Below are 26,544 nucleotides of genomic sequence, written 5' to 3' on the forward strand. Positions count from 1 at the left end.
CAGAAATAAATAAATTCTTTGAAACCAATGAGAACAAAGACACAATGTACCAGAATCTCTGGGACACAGCAAAAGCAGTGGTTAGGGGGAAATTTATAGCACTAAATGCCCACAAGAGAAAGCAGGGAAGATCTAAAATCAACACCCTAACATCACAATTAAAAGAACTAGAGAAGCAAGAGCAAACAAATTCAAAAGCTAGCAGAAGACAAGAAATAAGTAAGATCACAGCAGAACTGAAGGAGATAGAGACACAAAAAACCCTTCAAAAACTCAATGAATCCAGGGGTTGGTTTTTTGTAAAGATTAACAAAATATATAGACTGCTAGCCAAACAAATAAAGAAGAAAAGACAGAAGAATCAAATAGACACAATAACAAATCATAAAGGGGAGATCACCACTGCTCCCACAGAAATACAAACTACCATCAGAGTATACTATAAATACCCCTATGCAAATAAACTAGAAGATCTAGATGAAATGGATAAATTCCTGGACACATATACCCACCGAAGACTAAACCAGGAAGAAGTCGAATCCCTGAATAGACCAATAAGAAGTTCTGAAATTGAGGCAGTAATTACCAACCAAAAAAGCCCAGCACCAAACGGATTCACAGTTGAATTCTACCAGAGGTACAAAAAGGAGCTGCACCATTCCTTCTGAAACTATTCCAAACAACAGAAAAAGAAGAACTCCTCCCTAACTCATTTTATGAGGCCACCATCATCCTGATACCAAAACCTGGCAGAGACACAACAAAAAAAGAAAATTTCAGGACAATATCCCTGATGAATATCAATGTGAAAATCCTCAGTAAAATACTGGCAAACTGAATCCAGCAACACATCTAAAAGCTTATCCACCATGATCCAGTTGGCTTCATCTCTGGGATGCAAGGCTGGTTCATCATATGCAAATCAATAAATAATCCATCACATAAACAAAACCAATGACAAAAACCACATGATTATCTCAATAGATGCAGAAAAGGCCTTCGATAAAATTAAACACTGCTTCATGCTAAAAACATTCAATAAACTAGGTACTGATGGAACATATCTCAAAATAATAAGAGCCATTTATGACAAATCCACAGCCAATATCATACTAAATGGGCAAAAACTGGAAGCATTCCCTTTGAAAGCTAGCACAAGACAAGGATGTCCTCTCACCCCTCCTATTCAACATAGCATTGGAAGTTCTGGCTAAGGCAATCAGGCAAGAGAAAGAAATAAAGGGTATTCAAATAGGAAGAGAAGAAGTCAATTATCTGTTTGCAGATGACATGATTGTATATTTAAAAAACCCCATCACCTCAGTCCCAAAACACCTTAAGCTCATAAGCAACTTTAGCAAAGTCTCTGGATACAAAATCAATGTGCAAAAATCACAAGCATTCCTATACACCAAAAATAGACAAATAGCCAAATCATGAGCAAACTCCCATTCACAATTGCGACAAAGAGAATAAAATACCTAGGAATATAAGGTACAAGGGATGTGAAGGACCTCTTCAAGGAGAACTACAAACCACTGCTCAAGGAAATAAGAGAGGACACAAACAGACGGAAAAACATTCCATGCTCATGAATAGGAAGAATCAATATCGTGAAAATGGCTACACTGCCCAAAGTAATTTATAGATTCAATGCTATTCCCATCAAGATGCCATTGGCTTCTTTCACAGAGTTAGAAAAACACTACTTTAAATATCATATGGAACCAAAAGAGAGCCCGTATAGCCAAGACAATCTGAAGCAAAAAGAACAAAGCTGGAGGCATCACGCTACCTGACTTCAAACTATGATACAAGGCTACAGTAACCAAAACAGCATGGTACTGGTACCAAAACAAGTATGTAGACCAATGGAACAGAACAGAGGCCTCAGAAATAACACCACCACACATCTACAACCATCTGATCTTTTACAAACCTGACAAAAACAAGAAATGGGAAAAGGATTCCCTATTTAATAAATGGTGTTGGGAAAACTGGCTAGCCATATGCAGAAAACTGAAACTGGACCCCCTTCCTTACACCTTATACAAAAATTAACTCAAGATGGATTAAAGACTTAAATGTAAGACCTAAAACCATAAAAACCCAAGAAGAGAACCTAGGCAATACCATTCAGGATATAGGCATGGGCAAAGACTTCATGACTAAAACACCAAAAGCAATGGCAACAAAAGCCAAAATTGACAAATGGGGTCTAATTAAACTAAAGAGCTTCTGCACACCAAAAGAAACTATCATCAGAGTGAAAAGGCAACCTACAGAATAGGAGAAAATTATTGCAATCTAGCCATCTGACAAAGGGCTAGTATCCAGAATCTACAAGGGACTTAAACAAATTTACAAGAAAGAAAGAAACAAAGCCATCAAAAAGTGGGCAAAGGATACGAGCAGACACTTTTCATAAGAAGACATTTATATGGCCACCAAACATATGAAAAAAAGCTCATCATCAGTGGTCATTAGAGAAAGGCAAATCAAAACAACAATGAGATACCATCTCATGCTAGTTAGAATGGCAGTCATTAAAAAGTCAGGAAAACAACAGATGCTGGAAAGGATGTGGAGAAATAGGAACACTTTTACACCATTGGGGGGGTGTAAATTAGTTCAACCATTGTGGAAGACAGTGTGGTGATTCCTCAAGGATCTACAACTAGAAATACCATTTGGCCCAGCAATCCCATTATTGGGTATATACCCAAAGTATTATAAATCATGCCACTATAAAGACACATGCACACATATGTTTACTGCAGCACTGTTCACAATAGCAAAGACTCGGAACCAACCAAAATGTCCATCAATGAAGACTGGATAAAGAAAATGTGGCACATATACACCATGGAATACTATGCAGCCACAAAAAAAGAATGAGTTCATGTCCTCTGCAGGGACACGGATGAAGCTGGAAACCATCGTTCTCAGCAAACTATCACAAGGACAGAAAACCAAACACCCTATGTTCTCATTCATAAGTGGGAGTTAAATAATGAGAACATATGGGCACAGGGAGGGGAACATCACACACCGGGGCCTGTTGTGGGGTGGGGGGCTAGGGGAAGGATAGCATTAAGAGAAATATCTAATGTAGATGATGAATTGATGGGTGCAGCAAACCACCATGGCACAGGTATACCTATGTAACAAACCTGCACATTCTGCACATGTATCCCAGAACTTAAAGTATATTAAAAAAAGAGCCCTAATAGCCAAAGCAATCCTAAGCAAAAAGAACGAAGCTAGAGGCATCACATAACCTAACTTCAAATTATACTACAAGGCTATCATAACCAAAATAGCATGGTACTAGCACAAAACAGACATACAGATCAATGGAACAGAATGGAGAACCGAGGAATAAAGCCACATACCTACAGCCAACTGATCTTTGACAAAGTCAATAAAAATATACAGTGGGGAAATTATACCCTATTTTTATACCAAAAAAACAGCTGCATTCATATGTCTGTTGTAGCACTATCCATAATAACAAAGATATGAAATCAACCTAAGTGTCCATCAACAGAGGTTTGGATAAAGAAAATATGGTGTGTGCGTGTGTGTGCACATATATACCATGGAATACTACACAGGCATTAAAAAAGTAAACTCATGTCTTATGCAGCCACATGGATATAATTAAGGCCATTATAAGTGAAATAACTCAGAGACAGAAAGTCAAATATTGCATGTTCTCACTTATAAGTGGGAGCTAAACAATGGCTACACATGGATGTACAGAGTGGAATAACAGACATTGGAGATTACAAAAGGTGAGAGGGTGGTCAGGATATGATGTTCACTACTCACATAATGGATATACTAAAAGAGCAGACTCCATCACTATGCAATATATGCAAGTAAGAAATCTGCATTTGTACCTCCTAAATATGTAAAAATAAAAATAAAAAGATCACCATTAGAAAAAAATGTGTGTTCATTGGCACCAGGAATTAAAGGAAATTTCATTATTTTCTTCATTATCAAAAGGTTAATCTGATAAGGTTGCCCACTTATTGGACTTACTTTCATTCCAATATTTTACAAATTTTAAGAATATAGCAGGGAATGAGATATAGACAGCCTATTACTAATAGCATGCAAACAGCAACTGTGACTCCAATAAAATCCCCATCAGAGATGTGCAATTGTACTCTAGTTTGATGTTTGGTTTCTGGTCCTGTCCACAAATACTTGTTTCACCAGGACATTCCATTCCAGGAAAAAGTTGTGTAAGAAGGACTGTATCAGGATGTCAGACTGCCAACTACCTTCTCGCTTTGCCAATGGAATTATCTGCACATGTGTGTAAGAAGGACTGTATCAGGATGTCAGACTGCCAAGTATCTCCTTGCTTTGCCAACAGATTTATCTGCACGTGTGTGTGTGTACGCACATGTACATGAATACACAAAAGCTGCTAAAAATGTTATCAGCTGAGAAGAATCCTGATTAAGCAATAAGGAATAGAAAGTAGAAAGGATCACAAACAAAATTCTAGAGAAACACCATTTAAAATAAGAGAATACTTCCACAATGGTAACACCAACTACAGTTAGGCTTGAAGCGCAGAGTGAACAGCTAGGAGACGTGGCAGAAGGCCTTAGCCTTGCTTTATTAATAGCCCTAAAACATTTACTCTCAACAAAAAGTTGTTACATAGTGAAAGAAATATGATTGTATAGGCTTTATTATTTTTAAAGACTTGGATAACTCTTTGGGATGTACCCAATTGGAGGCATAATTCTGATTCCCCATTCCCATCACCCATGACACATGGTTAAACAGGTAAATGCAAATGGAAGAAGTGCATAGTTGGTTGTTGATATAGTTTGGATGTATGTCCCCGCCCAAATTTCATGTTGAATTGTAATCCCCAGTGCTGGAAGCAGGACCTGGTGGGAGGTATTTGGATCATGAGGGCAGATCCCTCATGGCTTGGTGCTTTAAAAGCATGTGGCACCTCACTCTCCCCAACACATCACTTGCTCCTACTTTTGCCATGTCATGTGCCTGCTCCCCATTCACCTTCTGCCAGTAACTTAAGCTTCCTGAAGCTTCCCTAGAAGCCTACAGAACCATGAGTCAATTAAACTTCTTTTCTTTATAAATTACCCAGTCTCAGATATTTCTTTTTTTCTTATATACTTTAAGTTTTAGGGTACATGTGCACAATGTGCAGGTTAGTTACATATGTATATATGTGCCATGTTGGTGTGCTGCACCCAGTAACTCGTCATTTAACATTAGGTATATCTCCAAATGCTATCCCTCCCCACTCCCCCCACCCCACAACAGGCCCAAGTGTGTGATGTTCCCCTTCCTGTGTTCCTGTGTTCTCATTGTTCAATTCCCACCTATGACTGAGAAGATGCGGTGTTTGGTTTTTTGTCCTTGCAATAGTTTGCTGAGAATGATGGTTTCCAGCTTCATCCATGTCCCTACAAAGGACATGAACTCATCATTTTTTATGGCTGCATAGTATTCCATGGTAAATAGGTGCCACATTTTCTTAATCCAGTCTATCATTGTAGGACATTTGGCTTGGTTCCAAGTCTTTGCTATTGTGAATAGTGCTGCAATAAACATACATGTGCATGTGTCTTTATAGCAACATGATTTATAATCCTTTGGGTATATAAACAGTAATGGGATGGCTGGGTCAAATGGTATTTCTAGTTCTAGATCCCTGAGGAATTGCCACACTGACTTCCACAATGGTTGAACTAGTTTACAGTCCCACCAACAGTGTAAAAGTGTTCCTATTTCTCCACATCCTCTCCAGCACCTGTTGTTTCCTGACTTTTTAATGATCTCCATTCTAACTGGTGTGAGATGGGATCTCATTGTGGTTTTGATTTGCATTTCTCTGATGGCCAGTGATGATGAGCATTATTTCAAGTGTCTTTTGGCTGCATAAGTGTCTTCTTTTGAGAAGTGTCTGTTCATATTCTTTGCCCACTTTTTGATGGGGTTGTTATTTTCTTGTAAATTTCTTTGAGTTCATTGTGGATTCTGGATATTACCCCGTTGTCAGATGAGTAGATTGCAAAAATTTTCTCCCATTCTGTAGGTTGCCTGTTCACTCTGATGGTAGTTTCTTTTGCTGTGCAGAAGCTCTTCAGTTTACTTACATCCCATTTGTCAATTTTGGCTTTTGTTGCCATTGCTTTTGGTGTTTTAGACATGAAGTCCTTACCCACGCCTATGTCCTGAATGGTATTGCCTAGGTTTTCTTCTAGGGTGTTTATGGTTTTAGGTCTAACATGTAAGTCTTTAATCCATCTTGAATTAATTTTTGTATGAGGTGTAAGGAAGGGTTCCAGTTTCAGCTTTCTACATATGGCTAGCCAGTTTTCCCAGCACGATTTATTAAACAGGGAATCCTTTCCCCATTTCTTGTTTTGGTCAGGTTTGTCAAAGATCAGATCGTTGTAGATATGCGGCATTATTTCTGAGGGCTCTGTTCTGTTCCATTGGTCTATATCTCTGTTTTGGTACCAGTACCATGGTGTTTTGGCTACTGTAGCCTTGTAGTATAGTTTGAAGTCAGGTAGCGTGATGTCTCCGGCTTTGTTCTTTTGGCTTAGGATTGACTTGGCGATGCGGGCTCTTTTTTGGTTCCATATGAACTTGAAAGTAGTTTTTTTCTAATTCTGTGAAGAAAGTCGTTGGTAGCTTGATGGGGATGGCATTGAATCTATAAATTTACCTTAGGCAGTATGGCCATTTTCACGATATTGATTCTTCCTACCCATGAGCATGGAATGTTCTTCCATTTGTTTGTATCCTCTTTTATTTCATTGAGAAGTGGTTTGTACTTCTCCTTCAAGAGGTCCTTCCCATCCCTTTAAGTTGGATTCCTAAGTATTTTATTCTCTTTGAAGCAATTGTGAATGGGAGTTCACTCATGATTTGGATCTCTGTTTGTCTGTTACTGGTGTATAAGAATGCTTGTGATTTTTGCACATTGATTTTGCATCCTGAGACTTTGCTGAAGTTGCTTATCAGCTTAAAGAGATTTGGGGCTGAGACGATGGGGTTTTCTAGATATACAATCATGTCATCTGCAAACAGGGACAGTTTAACTTCCTCTTTTCCTAACTGCATACCCTTTATTTCCTTCTCCTGCCTGATTGCCCTGGCCAGAACTTCCAACAGTATGTTGAATAGGAGTGATGAGAGAGGGCATCCCTGTCTTGTGCCAGTTTTCAAAGGGAATGCTTCCAGTTTTTGTCCATTCAGTATGATATTGGCTGTGGGTTTGTCATAGATAGCTCTTATTATTTTGAGATACGTCCCATCAATACCTAATTTATTGAGAGTTTTTAGAATGAAGGTTGTTGAATTTTGTCAAAGGCCTTTTCTGCATCTATTGAGATAATCATGGTTTTTGTTGTTGGTTCTGTTTATATGCTGGATTCTGTTTACTGATTTGCGTATGGTGAACGAGACTTACATCCCAGGGATGAAGCCCACTTGATCATGGTGGATAAGCTTTTTGATGTGCTGCTGGATTCGGTTTACCAGTATTTTATTGAGGATTTTTGCATCAATATTTATCAGGGATATTGGTCTAAAATTCTCTTTTTCTGTTGTGTCTCTGCCAGGCTTTGGTATCAGGATGATGCTGGCCTCATAAAATGAGTTAGGGAGGATTCCCTCTTTTTCTATTGATTGGAATAGTTTCAGAAGGAATGGTACCAGCTCCTCCTTGTACCTCTGGTAGAATTTGGCTGTGAATCCATCTGGTCCTGGACTTTTTTGTTGGGTAAGCTATTAATTATCGCCCCAATTTCAGAGCCTGTTATTGGTCTATTCAGAGATTCAACTTCTTCCTGGTTTAGTCTTGGGAGGGTGTATGTGTCCAGGAATTTATCCATTTCTTCTAGATTTTCTACTTTATTTGTGTAGAGGTGTTTATAGTATTCTCTGACGGTAGTTTGAATTTCTGTGGGATTGGTGGTGATATCCCCTTTATCATTTTTTATTGCGTCTATTTGATTCTTCTCTTTTCTTCTTTATTAGTCTTGCTAGCAGTCTATCAATTTTGTTGATCTTTTCAAAAAACCAGCTCCTGGATTCATTGATTTTTTGAAGGTTTTTTTGTGTCTCTATTTCCTTCAGTTCTGCTCTGATCTTAGTTACTTCTTGCCTTCTGCTAGCTTTTGAATGTGTTTGCTCTTGCTTCTGTAGTTCTTTTAATTGTGATGTTAGGGTGTCAATTTTAGATCTTTCCTGCTTTCTCTTGTGGGCATTTACTGCTATAAATTTCCCTCTGCACACTGCTTTGAATGTGTCCCAGAGATTCTGGTATGTTGTGTCTTTGTTCTCATTGGTTTCAAAGAACATCTTTATTTCCATCTTCATTTCGTTGTGTAGCCAGTAGTCATTCAGGAGCAGGTTGTTCAGTTTCCACGTAGTTGAGCGGTTTTGAGTGAGTTTCTGAATCCTGAGTTCTAGTTTGATTGCACTGTGGTCTGAGAGACAGTTTGTTATAATTTCTGTTCTTTTACATTTGCTGAGGAGTGCTTTACTTCCAACCATGGGGTCAATTTTGGAATAAGTGTGGTGTGGTGCTGAGAAGAATGTATATTCTGTTGATTTGGGGTGGAGACTTCTATAGATGTCTATTAGGTCTGCTTGGTGCAGAGCTGAGTTCAATTCCTGGATATCCTTAACTTTCTGTCTTGTTGATCCATCTAATATTCACAGTGGGGTGTTAAAGTCTCCCATTATTATTGTGTGGGAGTCTAAGTCTCTTTCTAGGTCTCTAAGGACTTGCTTTATGAAGCTGAGTGCTCCTGAATTGGGTGCATATATATTTAGGATAGTTAGCTCTTCTTGTTGAATTGATCCCTTCACCATTATGTAATGGCCTTCTTTGCCTCTTTTGATCTTTTTTGGTTTAAAGTCTGTTTTATCAGAGACTAGGATTGCAACCCCTGCTTTTTTTGTTTTCCATTTGCTTGGTAGATCTTCCTCCATCCCTTTATTTTGAGCCTATGTGTGTCTCTGCATGTGAGATGGGTTTCCTGAATACAGCACACTGGTGGGTCTTGACTCTTTATCCAATTTGCCAGTCTGTGTCTTTTAATTGGAGCAAATAGCCCATTTACATTTTAGGTTAATATTGTTATGTGTGAATTCGATCCTGTCATTACGATGTTAGCTGGTTATTTTGCTCATTAGTTGATGAAGTTTCTTCCTAGCCTCAATGGTCTTTACAATTTCGCATGTTTTTGCAGTGGCTGGTACCGGTTTTCCCTTTCCATGTTTAGTGCTTCCTTCAGGAGCTATTGTAGGGCAGGCCTGGTGGTGACAAAATCTTTTAGCATTTGCTTCTCTGTGAAGCATTTTATTTCTCCTTCACTTACGAAGCATAGTTTGGCTGGATATGAAATTCTGGTTTGAAAATTCTTTTCTTTAAGAATGATGAATATTGGCCCCCACTCTCTCTTCGCTCTTTTGCCAAGAGATCCGCTGTTAGTCTGATGGGCTTCCCTTTGTGGGTAACCCAACATTTTCCTCTGGCTACCCTTAACATTTTTTCCTTCAACTTTGGGGAATCTGACAATTATGTGTCTTGAAGTTGCTCTTCTCAAGGAGTATCTTCGTGGCATTCTCTGTATTTCCTGAATTTGAATGTTGGCCTGTCTTGCTAGATTGGGAAGGTTCTCCTGTATAATATCCTGCAGAGTGTCTTCCAACTTGGTTCCATTCTCCCCGTCACTTTCAGGTACACCAATCGGACGTAGATTTGGTCTTTTCACATAGTCCCATATTTCTTGGAGGCTTTGTTTCTTTTTATTATTTTTTCTCTAAACTTCTCTTCTTGCTTCATTTCATTCATTTGATCTTCCATCACTGATACACTTTCTTCCAGTTGATCGAATCAGCTACTGAGGCTTGTGCATTCATCACTACTTCCTGTGCCTTGGTTTTCAGCTCCATCAGGTCCATTAAGGACTTCTCTGCATTGGTTATTCTAGTTAGCATTCAACTAATCTTTTTTCAAGGTTTTAAACTTCTTTGCCATGGGTTTGAACTTCCTCCTTTAGCTCGGAGTAGTTGGATCGGCTGAAGCCTTCTTCTCTCAACTCGTCAAAGTCATTCTCTATCCAGGTTTGTTCCGTTGCTGATGAGGAGCTGCGTTCCTTTGGAGGAGGAGAGGCACTCTGATTTTTAGAGTTTCCAGTTTTTATGCTCTGTTTTTTCCCCATCTGTGTGGTTTTATCTGCCTTTGGTCTTTGATGATGGTGACGTACAGATGGGGTTTTGGTGTGGATGTCCTGTTTGTTAGTTTTCCTTCTAACAGTCAGGACCCTCAGCTGAAGGTCTGTTGGAATTTGCTGGAGGTCCACTCCAGACCCTGTTTGCCTGGGTATCAGCAGTGGGGGCTGCAGAACAGCGGATATTGGTGAACAGCCAATGTTGCTGCCTGATCGTTCCTCTGGAAGTTTTGTCTCAGAGGAGTACCCGGCCATGTGAGGTGTCAGTCTGCCCCTACTTGGGGGGTGCCTCCCAGTTAGGCTACTCGGGGGTCAGGGACTCACTTGAGGAGGCAGTCTGTCCATTCTCAGATCTCAAACTCCATGCTGGGAGAACCACTACTCTCTTCAAAGCTGTCAGACAGGGACATTGAAGTCTGCATAGGATTCTGCTGCCTTTTGTTTGGCAATGCCCTACCCCCAGAGGTGGAGTCTACAGAGGCAGGCAGGCCTCCTTGAGCTGCGGTGGGCTCCACCCAGTTCGAGCTTCCTGAACTGTTTACCCACTCAAGCCTCGGCAATGGTGGGCGCCCCTCCCCCAGCTCGCTGCCACCTTGCAGTCTAATCTCGGACTGCTGTGCTAGCAATGAGCGAGGTTCCATGGGCATAGGACCCTCCGAGCCAGGCGGGGGATATAATCTCCTGGTGTGCCATTTGCTAAGACCGTTGGAAAAGTGCGGTATTAGGGTGGGAGTGACCTGATTTTCCAGGTGCCCTCTGTCACCCCTTTGACTAGGAAAGGGAATTCCCTGACCCCTTGCGCTTCCCGGGTGAGGCAGTGCCTCACCCTGCTTCGGCTCATGCTCAGTGCACTGCACCACTGTCCTGCACCCACTTTCCGACACTCCCCAGTGAGATGAACCCGGTACCTCAGATGGAAATGCAGAAATCACCCATCTTCTGCATTGCTCATGTTGGGAGCTGTAGACTGGAGCTGTTCCTATTCAGCCATCTTGGCTCCACCTCAGATATTTCTTTATAGCAATGCAAGAATGGCCTAACACAGTTGTGTTTACTAAATCAGGGAATTCATATTTCAATACTAGATATCAATCAAACAAAAGTTGTAATTTAAATTTTGCCTAGAAAATTTCCAACTTCCCTGAATTAATCAATTATTCTTTAACAAAAACATTTTACCTGACTTCAAACTATACTACAAGGCTACAGTAACCAAAACAGCATGGTACTGGTACCACAACAGAGACATAGATCAATGGAACAGAACAGAGCCCTCAGAAATAATGCCGCATATCTACAACTATCTGATCTTTGACAAACCTGACAAAAACAAGAAATGGGGAAAGGATTCCCTATTTAATAAATGGTGCTGGGAAAACTGGCTAGCCATATGGAGAAAGCTGAAAATGGATCTCTTCCTTACACCTTATACAAAAATTAATTCAAGATGGATTAAAGACTTAAATGTTAGACCTAAAACCACTAAAATCCTACAAGAAAACCTAGGCAATACCATTCAGGACATAGGCGTGGGCAAGGACTTCATGTCTAAAACACCAAAAGCAATGGCAACAAAAGCCAAAATTGACAAATGGGATCTAATTAAACTAAAGAGCTTCTGCACAGCAAAAGAAACTACCATCAGAGTGAACAGGCAACCTACACAATGGGAGAAAATTTTTGCAACCTACTCATCTGACAAAGGGCTAATATCCAGAACCTACAATGAACTCAAACAAATTTACAAGAAAAAAACAAACAACCCCATCAAAAAGTGGGCAGAGGACATGAACAGACACTTCCTTTATTTTTTAAAGCTGAATTTTCCTCTGTGTGTGTGTGTGTGTGTGTGTGTGTGTAAACATTTCCTTTGTCCATTCATCCATCAGAGGACACTTAGGTTGTTTCTGTATCTTGGGTATTGTGAATAATGCTACAATGAACGTGGAAGTGTAGACATGTCTTCAAGACAATGGTTTCATTTCCTTTGGATATATAACCAGAAGTAGGATTGCTGGATCATATGGTAGTTCTATTTTTATTTTTTGGGGAAATTCCATACTGTTTTCCATAATAGCTATACCAATTTACATTTCCACCAATAGTGCACAAAGGTTCCCTTTTCTCTACATCCTTGCCAACACTTGTTGTCTTTTGACTTTCTGGTAATGGCCATCCTAACAGTTGTGATGTGATATCTCATTGTGGTTTTGATTTTCATTTCCCTGAGGGTTAGTGATGTTGAACGTCTTTTTACTTATTGGCCACTTGCATGTGTTCTTTGGAAAAATGTCTTTTTAGGTCTTTTGCCCATTTTTTAAAAAAGTTATTGTGTTGTAGGAGTTCCTTATATATTTTGGTTATTAAAGTCCTTACTGGATATACAGTTTATAAATAGTTTCTCTTATTCCACAGGTTGCCTTTCCAGTTTGTTGTTTCCTTTGTTTTATGGCATTAGGTCTTTTTAAACATTGTTTACTCCATTTTGAGTTGATTTTTGTGCATGTTATAAGACAAAGGTCCAATTTCATTCTTTTGCATGTGGATATCCTAAATAAAATATTTTTAAAACTGTGATTTTGATAATTCCAAGTTTAAATAAGAGGGAAAAGAATTAGGATCCCTGTTGGAATAACTGTTAGTTCTCTTCTTCAATTCAAATACATGTATATAACGAAAACATATATTTGAGAGTAGTAACAGTCTGTTTAACAAATATAAGGCATCTGTGGAATTATTACAAGAAATTACCATTGTAACTAGTTTTAGGCTGAATGATTTACTGCATCTTCCTTAATCCTTAAGTTGCATATTCATTGCTGTATTTTCTTCTAACTGCTGTCACTTAAGTTGTCATGCAGAATAGGGCAAATCGAGGTCAGTTTATATAAGCGGCATCAATTTGAAGAACTTCATCAGTCTTTATTTCAAGGCATTATGCAAAGAAAACTGACATTAAGAGAGCCTTAACTGACAGCAAATGAAATCAATCAGCAAATCACTAAGCCATAATAAACTCACTCAATTTGTAGATAACCCTTCCTTTTCCAGGTCTTCACCTAGGCAGTCCATCAAACACTGTTTTTTGTCCAAGTAGCTAAAATGAATAGCAATTCTGGTTATAGCACTTGAAAGTTCAACTGCTCACAGGCTTCAGTCTCTCAATAATAAGTATTAAAAGATATAATAGTTCTAGTTATATTTAAAAACGGGCCTTAAAATGAACAAAAAGATAAAGCATCAAGTTTAGAATTAAGTATTTGCCTCTTAACATTAATGACAAAGAAATTATGTTCACATCATTTCAGCAGCTTTTCTACTTAGGGCCACCTAGAACTGAGAGTTGTAACAACAACAAAAAAAATTCTGTACTGTACTTTGATATGTTTTGTCATTTTTGTTTTTTACTAATTGCATCTCAAACATTTCATATAAAAGCAGATATTGTCACCACTTCATAGAGTTGGAATTTGAAATCATCCCAAAATTAAATGATGTAAATAAAGGTGACAAAATGTTTCAAAATATGGAAACAGTAGTAATGTTTGCATTACTTTATATGATTATTTAAATAGTAGTATATGGCATGAATTTACCACCTGGGTCTTGGCAATGGCTGCATACTTAACTGGAAGGAAACACTAAAGTTGTTGAACATATTATTTTTTTGAAGGCACATGTTGAACAGGTCATCAATCAAAAAACTCCAAAAGTCAAAACACTAAAACTTTTCTCAATATAGTTGGGTCACCGTTCCTGACCTTAGGCCTTTTACAGTTCAGTACAACTTAGCTTTTATTAATATAGCATTTTTTAATGTGAAAATCACCTTCACATGCACATTATCTCATCCGATCTCCCTACAATCCTGCGAGCAAATGCAAGACTGGCATCACTGTCACCTTTTACAGATGAGGGAACAGTGGCTCTGTGCTATTGAGTGACTTACCAAGGTGGTTAAATTACAGGGCCAGAACTTCAATCCAGGCATTCTGACTCTCCACACAGGCTTTTTCTAATACTACCCTGCTGACTCCTTCCTCAGAAAATGAACTTATTTTAACTTTTCCAAATACTATGCTGTTAAGAAAGTAATTCCCATTCTGATCAACATAACTCAATGACATACAGTAAATTGCACAGACTTATGGTTGCCAATTTCCATATAATCTGATTTACTTTCTTGTCTTTTAAAGGGGTAAAAATATCAACCTGAAATTGAAAACTAAGCAATCTATATATACCTGACCAAGGGATGTTTATATGCCAAATATTTAAAGAAAAATTATTTCAAAAACATTAGTGCTATTTAATTTTCTAAGTTCTTTCATACATGTTATAGGATCCTCATAATCACCCAATGATGCACCAGACCAGGTAATAACATCTCCATTTTACTAGTGAGGAAACTGACATGCTGGAAGAATTCAGGGTCAAGGGGTCACAGAAAATAGTGATTCTAGGATAGAACTCCAGTAGCACTGGAATTCTATCCAGTGTTACCACAAGAATTATAATACATATTCATCCTTCACAAGAAAGGACAATGTTGTATTCCACATACACACAAAAAGAAAACAATTGTATAAAATAATGAGAATCTCTGCTACTGGTGTAATTTGTGTCTACAGGGGGAAGGATTTCAACTGTTTTATTGCCAGTCCTACTACTTTCTAGCAAAGTTGCATAACTGCTTCAACCTTCTGTAATACTGATTCTGCTATGATTTTATTTCCTTCCTAATTATTCTTTCCTATTAAGAAAAGGAATAATAAACAACAAAACTAGAAAAATGAATTTATAAATCTACCTTGTTTTTAAAGAAGTCCCACCAGATTTTCCTTAATCTCAGTTCAGATCAGTTATACCAGATCATTCCCGCGAGGTATATAATTCATACATACATTAAGCTGAATTAAGGAGTGCAAAGTTATAAGATGCTTTAAAACTGTAGCAGAAGCTTTACACGGATGCAATTACTTGCCCTTAAATGTCATCTTGTCCTTTTTAAAAGGCAAAGAGAGATAAAAATCTCAACAAGAAAAAACAAGAAACAAACCCACTGGTCTGAAATATAACCCAGGATGCAAGATGTAGGATATCTCATCTGCTAGTATTAAAAAGAAAACTTTATAGAACTCCTTCTACCTATCAGAAGGAGTTGAGAGATAGAAGGCACTACCTTAGTGTGCAAGACTATGTTTTAATAATGGATATACAGAAAATACCTTATTACAATAAATCTTTTAAAATAAAAGAGCCAGCCATGGTGGCTAATGCCTGTAATCCCAACACTTTGGGAGGCTGAGATGGGAGGATAGCTTGAGGCCAGGAATTTCAGACCAGTCTGGGCAGCATAGCAAGACTATGTTTCTACAAAAAAAATTTAGAAATAAAATATTATCTACAAAAAATTAAAAATATTACCTGGGCATGGTGGTGTGCACCTTTGGTCCTAGGTACTCAGCAGGCTGAGGCGGGAAGATTGCTTGAGCCCTGGCATTTGAGACTGCAGTGAGCTATGATCACACCACTGCACTCTAGCCTGAGCAATAGAGCAAGATCCTGTCTCAAAAAAAAAGGAAGGGGAGCGGAGGGGAGGGGAGGGGAGGGGAGGAAGGCAGCCAGGAAGGAAGGAAGGAAGGCAGGCAGGCTGGCTTTTATCGGCTGGTAAAATATCTGAACAAAAAGAGTATAATTTTATATTTTTACCCTCAAGATTCTGTCCTAAAAATCTGATGCATCACCCCCTCCACCACCATCAAACAAACAAATAAAAAACCTAGAAATCAGACAACAGGCACAGAAAGAGAACGAGGAATAATGGGAGAAAAGGATGGTGAAAAGACTTATGGGATAATACCAAAACTGCTCTAGTAATAGCTGATATGCAAAGCTAATTATCAAGCAGTTTTCCCAGTCATGAAACACTAGAATCTTAGGAGAAGATATAGATTGAGGATGACAAGGCATAACTCACAATGACTATAACCAACGTTTAAATGCTATTTATACTGATATTGAATTAAAACTAAGATCATTATTGTTATCCCACTTTGCAACAAGCCCTTAAAATAAGTTTTTCTAAACATTGGGGAAACACTCCAGGACACCGATCTGGGCAGATTTTTTTTTGTAAGACTTTAAAAACACAGACAACCAAGCCAAAAATAGAAAAATGGGATTACATCAAGTTAAAAAGCTTCCACACAGCAAAGGAAGCAATCAACAAAGAGACAACCCACAGCATGGGAGAATACACTTGCAAATTGTCCATCTGACAAGGGATTAATAACCAGAATATGCAAGGAGCTCAAACAACTCAATAGCAAAATAACAAATTATTTAATTTAAAAGTGGCCAAAAGATCTGAATAGATATTTCTCAAAATAAAACATACAAATGGTCAACAGGTATATAAAAAGAATACTCAACATCATTAACCATCACAGAAATGCAAATCAAAACCACAATGAGCTATCATCTCACCCCGGTTAAAATTCATATTAAAAAGACAGGCAGGCCGGGCGCGGTGGCTCACGCTTGTAATCCCAGCACTTTGGGAGGCCCAGGCGGGCGGATCACGAGGTCAGGAGATCGAGACCACGGTGAAACCCCTTTCTCTACCAAAAATACAAAAAATTAGCCAGGCGTGGTGGCGGGCGCCTGTAGTCCCAGCTACTCAGAGAGGCTGAGGCAAGAGAATGGCGTGAATCCGGGAGGCAGAGCTGGCAGTGAGCCGAGATGGTGCCACTTCACTCCAGCCTGGGCGGCTGAGCGAGACTCCGTCTCAAAAAAAAAAAAAAGACAGGCAATAATGGATGCCAGTAAAAATATGGAGAAAGGAGAATCCTTGCACACTGTTAGGGAGAATGTAAATTAGTAAGGCACTATGGAGAACAGTATGGAGTTTCCTCAAAAAACTAAAAATGGAACTACCATATGATCCAGTAACTCCACTACTGGGTATATGTACAAAAGAAAGAAATACATCACAAGGCATCTGTACTCCTGTTTTTACTGCAGCATTATTCACAACAGCCAAAATGTGGAACCAGCCTAAGTGGCCATTAATAAATGAATAAAGAAAATGTGATATAGATATACACAATGAATTAGGAATGAAATCTTATCATTTGCAGCAACATAGATAGAACTGCAGGTCATTAAATGAAATAAGCCAAACACAGAAAGACAAATATTGCATGTTCTGATTCATATGTGGGAACTAAAAAGGTGACTCTCATGAAGATATACAGATTGGTGATTACCAGAGGCCAGGAAGGGTAGTGGTTGAGAAGGGGATGAAGAGAAGTTGATTAATGGGTACAAATATATGGTGTGATAGAAATAATAAGACCTACTGTTAGATCAGTAGGGTAACTACAGTTTACAATAATCTATTTTATATATATATATATATTTTTTGAGTCGGAGTCTGGCTCTGTCACCCAGGCTGGAGTGCAGTGGCGCAATCTCGGCTCACTGCAAGCTCCGCCTCCCGGGTTCACGCCATTATCCTGCCTCAGCCTCTCCGAGTAGCTGGGACTACAGGCACCCGCCACCACGGCCGGCTAATTTTTTTGTATTTTTTTAAATAGCTAGAAGAATTTGAATGGTTCTAATATAAAGAAAGACAAATATTTAAGGTGATGGATCTATATCCCAAGCACACTGATTAGAACTTTACAAATTATATGAATGTATTAAATTATCACATGTACCCTAAAACCATGTACATCTATTATGCATCAAATTTCTTAATGAGAAAAAGAAACAAAAAGAGAAGAATAATAAGTTCCTCTGCACATCTTAGCATTTCATTTCTTGTAATACTTTGTTTTGTTTAGCATTGCTTAGAACTGTACTAAGGAAATTTAGAAGAAATTTTATTTCTACTTCTGCAATATGAAATCTTCAGAGTAGAATTCTAAAATTTCAACTACCAAGTAGCAAACTCTTCCTGCTGTCAACAACAACCAAAAAAAGCACCAGATTCACTACTTCTTACATTCACATTCAAGTTAGGCCCCAAATCTAGGACATTTAGATAGCTCATTGGCACAATTTACATTCTGAAAAACTAGAGTCTATACCTGTCAAGTAGCTAGATGAGACAAAGGATGGTATTTTTCCATCAAATTCATTTATTCTCAGATGAACTATGTGACTTTACCAGCTAATTGTATTTCCCTAACAAATAGCTCTTCTCTGGGAAGTATTTACAAACCTTTGAAGAAGGTGACATTCCAACATTATTTTCGATTCCACAACCCAATTATAAAATTATTTTATATTTTTCAATGTAAAAGATATTTTTACTTTGGGCTGGGTGCAGTGGCTCATGCCTGTAATCCCAGCATTTTGGGAGGCTGAGGCGGGTGAATCACTTGAGGTCAGGAGTTCGAGACCAGCCTGCCAACACGGTGAAACCTCGTCTCTGCTAAAATTACAAAAAAAAAAAAAAAATTAGGTGGGCATGGTGGCACATACCTGCAGTCCCAGCTACTTAGGAGTCTGAGGCAGGAAATTCGCTTGAACCTGGGAGCGGGAGGCTGGAGTGAGCCGAGATCACGCCACTGCACTCCAGCCTGGGCAACAGAGAGATTCCATCTCAAAAAAAAAAAAAAAAAGAGAGAGAGAGAGAGAATTGGAAGTGACAGATATGTTCTTTAGCATGATTTAATTATTGCACATTGTATTCATAAGCCATAAGGTCACTTTGTACCATGTAAATATACACAACTATAATTTATCAATTGGCAAGTAAAAATTTAAAAGAATAAAGAGAACTGCACAAACTCCTATAGACAACTGGATAATCCAAAATATTTTTGATAACTTACTGTTAAAATGATGTCACTTACCAATTACAATAATCTCAAACATTCAAAGCACAGTCATGGACTTAGAAAGCAATGAAAAAGAAAATCTGTGAGACAAGCAGCTGCCACAAAATATACCCTCTTTACTTCACCAAGGAGAATCTCTTAGACTAAAACCTAGCAACTCTGTGTAAAATAAGGACCTAGTGAGAATGGATGTCTGAAAATTCAGGGAAGACCAAAATTATAAAAAGAGAAAAAAACTTTCTTCTATTATCAGAAAATAAAAAACCACACTTTAAAAAGAAAATTAAAGGGCTAATAGAAGTCTTGTAGGGGGTAAAGTGGAACCATCTTATCTTTTTCAGAGGCAATCGGAGAATGTGTATTAAAAGCCTTAGAGTATATATAATATTTGATGCAATCATTCTACTAATTTATTCCAGGGGAAAAAAGAGAATAATGAAAAGATGTATGCAAGAGGATATTAACTACCATCTTATTCATAATAACCAAAAACTCAAAATAACTTCAAATATCCATCAACAGAAAACTGATAAAATATACTGTGGTAGAGCCATGTAGTAGAGCACAACTCAGTCATGAAAAATAATTACATAAATCTGTATTTACTGACAAGAAAGATTTCATGTTATTAGGTTTAAAAAAATGCATACAAATAGTATGGCCCTTAACTATGGTTAAGGAGTAAAAAATAGTTAGCTAGAAGGTATAAGTTCTAATATTCAATACTATAATAGGGAAATTATAATGAACAATAATTTATTGTATATTTCAAAATAGCTAAAAGGGAAGAATTGTAATATGCCCAACATAAAGAAAAACATTCGAGGGTATAGATAACCAAATTACCCTGATTGATCATTGCACATTATATATAGGTATCAAAATATCACATGTACCTCCAAAACATGTACAACCATTACATACCAATAAAAAGGAAAAGAAGTGAAAAAAACTGTATGGCCCAATTATTGTTTAAATATATATAGGTGTATTAAATATAAATAGTATGTGCATGTGAGTTTGTATTCATGGCTAAAAAATAACTAGAAGAATATATACCAAAATGTTAACATTGGTTGTGTCTGAATGGCAGAACTTCAAATTTTTTTTAACTTTTATTTTAGGTTTAGAGGTAAATGTGCAGGTTTGTTATATAGGTAAACTCATGTCACAATGGTTTGTTGTACAGATTACTTTGTCACCCAGGTACTAAGCCTAGTACTCAATAGTTATTTTTTCTGATCCTCTCACTTCTCCCACAGCCTCCAGCCTCAAGGCCCCAATTGTTCCCCTCTTCGTGTCCATGTGTTCTCATCATTTAGCTCCCACTTACAAGAACATGTGGTGTTTGGTTTTCCGTTCCTGTGTTAGATTGCTGAGGATGATGGCCTCCAGTTTTATCCATGTTCCCACAAAAAACATGATCTCGTTCTTTTTATGGTTGTATAGTATTCCATGGTGTATATGTACCACATTTTCTTTATCCAGTCTACCATGGATGGACATTTAGGTTGATTCCATGTTTTGCTATTGTGAATAGTGCTACAGTGAACATATGCCTGCGTGTGTCTTTATGGTAGAACAATTTGTATTCCTTTGGGTACATACTCAGTAATGGGAGTGCTGGGTCAAATGGTAGTTCTGTTTTCTGCTTTTTGAGGAATTACCACACTGCTTTCCACGAGGGCTGAACTAATTTACACTCCCACCAACAGTGTATGAGCATTCCCTTTTCTCCACAACCTCATCAGCATCTGTTATTTTTTGACTTTTTAATAATAGCCATTTTGACTGGTGTGAGATGCCATCTCATTGTGGTTTTGATTTGCATTTCTCTAATGATCAGCAATGTTGTTGAGCTTTTCTTTTTTTTCATATGCTTGTTAACTTGTGTGTATGTCTTCTTTTGAAAAGTATGTGTTCATATCCTGTGCCCACTTTTTAATGGGGTTGGTTTTTTCTCGTAAATTTAAGTTCCTTATAGGTGCTGGACATTAAACCTTCATCAGATGCACAGTTGGCAATATTTTTCCCCATTCTGTAGGTTGTCTGTTTACTCTGTTGATAGTTTCTTTTGCTGTACAGAAGCTCTTAGGTTTAATTAGATCCCATTTGTCATTTTTTGTCTTTGTTGCAATTGCTTTTGGCATCTTCATCATGAAATCTTTGCTGGTTCCTATGTCCAGAATGGTATTGCCTGGGTTGGCTTCCAGGGTTTTTATAGTTTTAGGTTTTATATTTAAGTCTTTTATCCATCTTGGATTGATTTTTGTGCACTCAGCAAATGTTAGCTATTGTTACTGTTTAATTATTATTTATTGTTTACTTTTGAATCAAAATGGAAACAAATATTTACTGGATGCCTGCTAATATTTGCCAGTTATTACCAATAGTATATATCATAATTACTAAAATAATGTAATTCAGAGTATAAGATAATGAATACTAGGTATTATCTTTATAAAGTATAAGTAGAATCTTTTTTATTGCAAACTTCTCTGCATTCACACTGCACTGGACTTTTCATTTAAAGCTAATTGGTCTAATAGGGGTGTTTTTATTCTTCTCAGTATTATAATGAAAGCCTATTTGCTGTTATTTGGAAGATAAAATACTAGTATAGGTCTAAATTTGCTACAGGAACTTAAACGAAAGGTTTCACTGGAGACATGGCCTCATTGGAACATCACATGCCATGGAAAAGTAAATACAAAGCTATGGTAGGCAGTGCTCGATCAAAATTATTTAAAGTTTTTGAAGAAACAGGGAAGGGTGAAGAAACTAAATGGAAAGATACAGAAAAAAAGATCTTAAATAACGATTCCTCAAAATAAAACATACACACACCTTAAAAGTAATGAAAACAAGCTACTGTTGCTTACTTCATCTTTACAAGGGCCTTATAACGGCTGCAATAACAACAGCCATCCTGCATGGTCTGCTTTCTCTAGGCTAGGCACTGTACTACACTTTACACCCATTGCTGTATTCAGTCCTACTGCAAGCCTCAGGGATCAGTAGCATTACTTTTTTTTTTTTTTTTAGCTAAGGAAATTGGAGGGGAAAGCTAGCAGATCTCAGAAATAAGTTGAATTGAATTTTTTCTCCATAGAAAAGCATCAGTCACGTGCTCTTCCGGGTTCAGAGAACACAGGTACTCCACTCATCATCTTCACTCGGTAATAATGCTCACTGGTCTCTTTCCATTCAGGATTATACCTATAAAAAAGTTTGCCCCCATTGAAAAAGACAGAAAACTTCAGCTCCTACTTCTATAAATGACAGCCGAGTAAGTTGGGCAAATGGTTCATATACCACCACATCCTGCTGAGTGATCCTCTTTTCATAATCAAAGGTTAACTCCGAATAGTCCACTTTATCGGTACAGAGTCAGAGTACAAAGTTAAACAACTACTGAATTCCCAAGTAGCCACACTTAGCATAAATGCACATATTTTTATGCTGCAAAAAAAAAGGTGAAATTAGAGTTTCATACTATTAGGCTATAATTAGTCTACAATACAGCATAAACTATGATCCATATCATGCATAGATGCATAATTTTTTATAAATGGAAGAAAAATTCCATTATAGATATCTAAGGTTTTACTCTCACCATGTAACATATGTGTCTACATTTTTTAGTATCAGATTTATTAGTTCAGCTTAGCAGTCAAATACTATTAGACTTAAATCCAGGCTCTTGGCTCTGCCTTTTCCTTGCTGTTGATCTGAGGAGTTACCCGTTGTGTTTGTTGTGGTGGTGGTGGTGAAGTGTAAAATGGAGATAGTGCCATTTATGTGACAGGCTCATTGTGAGAATTAAATAAGATGATATATTCAAAGAGCTAAGCATGGTATCTCGTACATAGTTAAGTGTTCGCTGAAATTGTAGGTACTATTATTATCACTAATGTCTCCTAATTTTCCAACTATGATGTATACTACTAAACTACAATATACATTACAGCATGTCAGTGGAACTTATCCAGGTGGGAATGTATGTAACTATTTTTATTAGAACCTGGAAAAGACAGTAGTTTAAACTATGGGTCTCTACATTTCCTTCTTCCTGTTCCCAGATATCACAACCCCCAAAAAGGGCATTTTGGGGAATCAATCTCTTTCCAAATCACCAACATCTAGTTTTGAGGAAGTCTTTATTTGTAAATTATGACAAATATTAAGCCTTGTGAGATTCTGAATTGAAATAGCCAAGTAAAGGATTATTTTACAACCACTAGGAAAATCTCAAATCAGACTGTATTCATAGTTATGATTAATTCATAAATACTGACAATCAAATTTAAAATACACATTTTAAATCTCATCTTAACAGTACAGCATTCTACCCTATAACAGAAAATAAAAATATTTATGCTTACTTTTATAATTATATATATTTTAGATATATTGGACAATCTAATGAAGAAGCAATGAGTATTTTTTTCCTTGTAGAGCATTAATTTGGTACTAATAACAAATTAAATTAGGATATGAAGCATATAAAAAATTAACATTGCTCCACACACACTGACATTAATTTTCTATAAAATTAAAATTCCACAGGGTCATAAACTAAAGAATGAAAAAGATTACTTTAAATCTCAACATGTGAAAGATACACTACGTTTTAAGAGATATTTCTCCTTTTAAATACACTAAAAAATAGAGTGCTATTGAACAAGGACAGTCTCTTTTGAAATATCATGCTTCCTATAATTTACATAATGTTGATAGTTTTCTTTTTTTAATGAAGGTTTTGGGCATTAAAAGGACACACTGAATTTCATTTCGTCAGATTAAGAAAAAAACCTTAAGGAAAAAATTGATCACAATAATGTTAATACAATGTGACATAAAATAGAAGGATACCTACAGCTTCCGAAAATGAATGTTTCTAAAAATAAGTTTATTAGTGTACTTTAAAGTTATTTGAGGTCTTATGATTTGGTATTTTAAGTTTTATAAATGAAATGACCCAATTTGCACATCTTACAATGTTCATTAAAACTAAATATTAAAGGGTAAAATACTCTTCAATAGAAAACACAGATAAGTTTAAGCTTTGCTGAAATTAAATTACTTCATAAGAAATGTTGGATATATTTTGGAATTAATATTGAGATATTTCAGGTATCTCTTTTGATGTTTACATCTAAAGTGATTTATTATTTTATTTTTTTTTTCTAAAATTACTTATTTTCAAACAATAAGAGCAATAAATTGAGACTTGCTTAAAGAGATAACAGCCTAGTGTCTTATTGTCCTCTGCTGATAGGAAAGTATTTTCTTTTAATACTGTACTTTGCCATAAAACACATTTTTCCTTGGTAAAAACACTTTTCTGGATTATTTTAATAGGCTAGTTCTAGGCTTTAAAGAAAAAAACAATATTTTGTAAAGTAGATTGTTACATGATAGAAGAAAAATGATGAAACATCTATTTGCATCTCCTTTAAATTATTCACAATACTTTGAGGCTTTCATTCTCTCCAGTTAGTGCAATTTATTTTTCTATATGTCTCAGTAGTAAACAATGTTATTTAGACTCTAACCTGGCATGCTACCACCTCTGGCCCGCCCTTGAGCCCCTCCATTGCAAAGGTCTCCAGGTGCAGTTTGGGTAGCTGCAGGGTGAAGTCATTCCTACTTGCCGCAGACCATGACAGCGAGATCTGATCTCTGACCTAAAGGGAAAAAAAACAGCATCAATGGTAATTCCCCTTCAGACACATTAACTGGGATGAACTGGGTCCCCTTGAGCCCACTGAGTGGACTTGCATTGATCGCTGGACCTGAAATCCATGAATAAATTTAGGACTAATTGATTTTTCGTTGCAAATAAATCTCTAATTCAGAGTGCTGGGGGAGAATGTTAAGAAGAAAAAGCATCCTCCTGCTTGAAATGAGGGAGTGGAAGAAGAGTCACTGGAGCTCTTCTGATCAAGAGGTTTTGAATTATTTTTTCACAGTTCCACCGTAAAAAGGAAGAAAAGAAAAAACATTCACAAAATCAAAAACAACAGCCATATCCTAATCATCACCTGCTTAGTAACGTGGTGTTTAACTGATATGAACTGATAAATATTGGACAAGATAGTTATTAGGTACTAGTCTTTGAAAAGAAAACTTCAATAACATGTACTCTAGAATCAAAACAAATATACTCAACACAAAAGGAGGCTTAAAAATATACAAGTAAGAGGTTTGTTTGCTCTTTTCACTCTTCTAGAATTGCAGGATTTTATTAAACTTGAGTCTTAATGATTAAATACATATAAACCAACACAGTCACACAATTTCTAAACAATGCAACCGATAAAATCAGTAGTATTTGTACTCTATTTTAAGTATTCGGAAAGCAACAATACAAACCCATCACCGATATGGGAAAAATACCAATTCTCTAGTCAGTATGGAATCACAGGCAGTTGATATCACACTGCCACCTTCTGGACAAATGAGAAAATACTCCTTACATAATATAAATGGAAACATTCAAAAACAGGTATTTTGGTTTTTAATTTCCAAACTTAGTAAAAGCCTTAAGAATTCCATAGTTTCATTTGCATTTAAGAACAGTAAGCCCTCATTTTAATCATATAGTTTAATAATAGGAGTTTTCAATACATAGGCATATTTTCTAACTTTCCTTATGCTTGGAATAAGTTTTAAAATTTTATCTATTTGCTACCATATACTTAATAAATATTATACAATTAGCTCAATGCCACAGGACAAAAAGTTTTTTATCAGGTAGCAAGGGTCAAAAACCAGGTTAACTATAAAAATTGCATTAATTGCTCAAATAAATATATTTCTATCTCTAGTTTTATCCAAGCAACTTCAAATATAACTTGGCAAAAATATAAGATAGAAAATTTCTCCTTCATTTTTCTAGTCTACTTGGGAAACTTGTAAAACTGTTTGAATTATTTTTATTATATTAATTAGTTCCTTGGGATATATATACATTTCACAAAACTATCAAACTCTATTGAGTTTGTTTAAGCCAGCAAACATACACAAACATATAACGGCATCTTTAACTGTTCAGGCTAATCTATAGGCATAAAAATCCTTATACGTCCCAAGCTGATCCGAAGACTTTCTGTCAATAAGAGAATGTCAAAGTGTATGCTGCAAAACATACACTATGATGTAATTTTTATAATGATGTGAGTACCACATGCATGTTGGAGTCTCAATTCACAATGTATATTTATCTGCAACGAACACTCTCCAGAGTCTTCATTCAGGATAAGAATGCTGTTAAACTTACTTAGCATAACAAAATAAATCATATTTTACAAATACATTTGCTTTAGGTTTTATATTTTATGTGTATGAATACCTTCTCTTGCTTTTTTTGTCACCAATGTGCACTCAGATAAAAGAAAACATTAATGTGGATTAAGGTTCTGAGAATTTAT

General features: G+C 36.8%; 1 protein-coding gene across 50 annotated transcripts in view; it reads right to left on the bottom strand.

The window, feature by feature from the left end:
- The window catches only part of CCDC171 (coiled-coil domain containing 171), a 416,355-nt gene that overhangs the window by 58,922 nt on the left and 330,889 nt on the right, over nucleotides 1-26,544 (bottom strand). For 48 of the 50 annotated variants that reach the window (XM_063609154.1, XM_063609151.1, XM_063609129.1 and 45 more), the window contains one exon: nucleotides 24,667-24,798. In XM_063609154.1, the coding sequence (XP_063465224.1) occupies nucleotides 24,667-24,798 (132 nt within the window). Of the gene's footprint in view, nucleotides 1-18,749; nucleotides 18,870-24,666; nucleotides 24,799-26,544 lie in introns of those variants that run through there. The other 2 variants (XR_010113576.1, XM_063609148.1) reach the window with 2 other exon arrangements.

This window comes from Symphalangus syndactylus, chromosome 9, assembly GCF_028878055.3.
Source record: "Symphalangus syndactylus isolate Jambi chromosome 9, NHGRI_mSymSyn1-v2.1_pri, whole genome shotgun sequence".
Lineage (NCBI taxonomy): Eukaryota > Metazoa > Chordata > Mammalia > Primates > Hylobatidae > Symphalangus > Symphalangus syndactylus.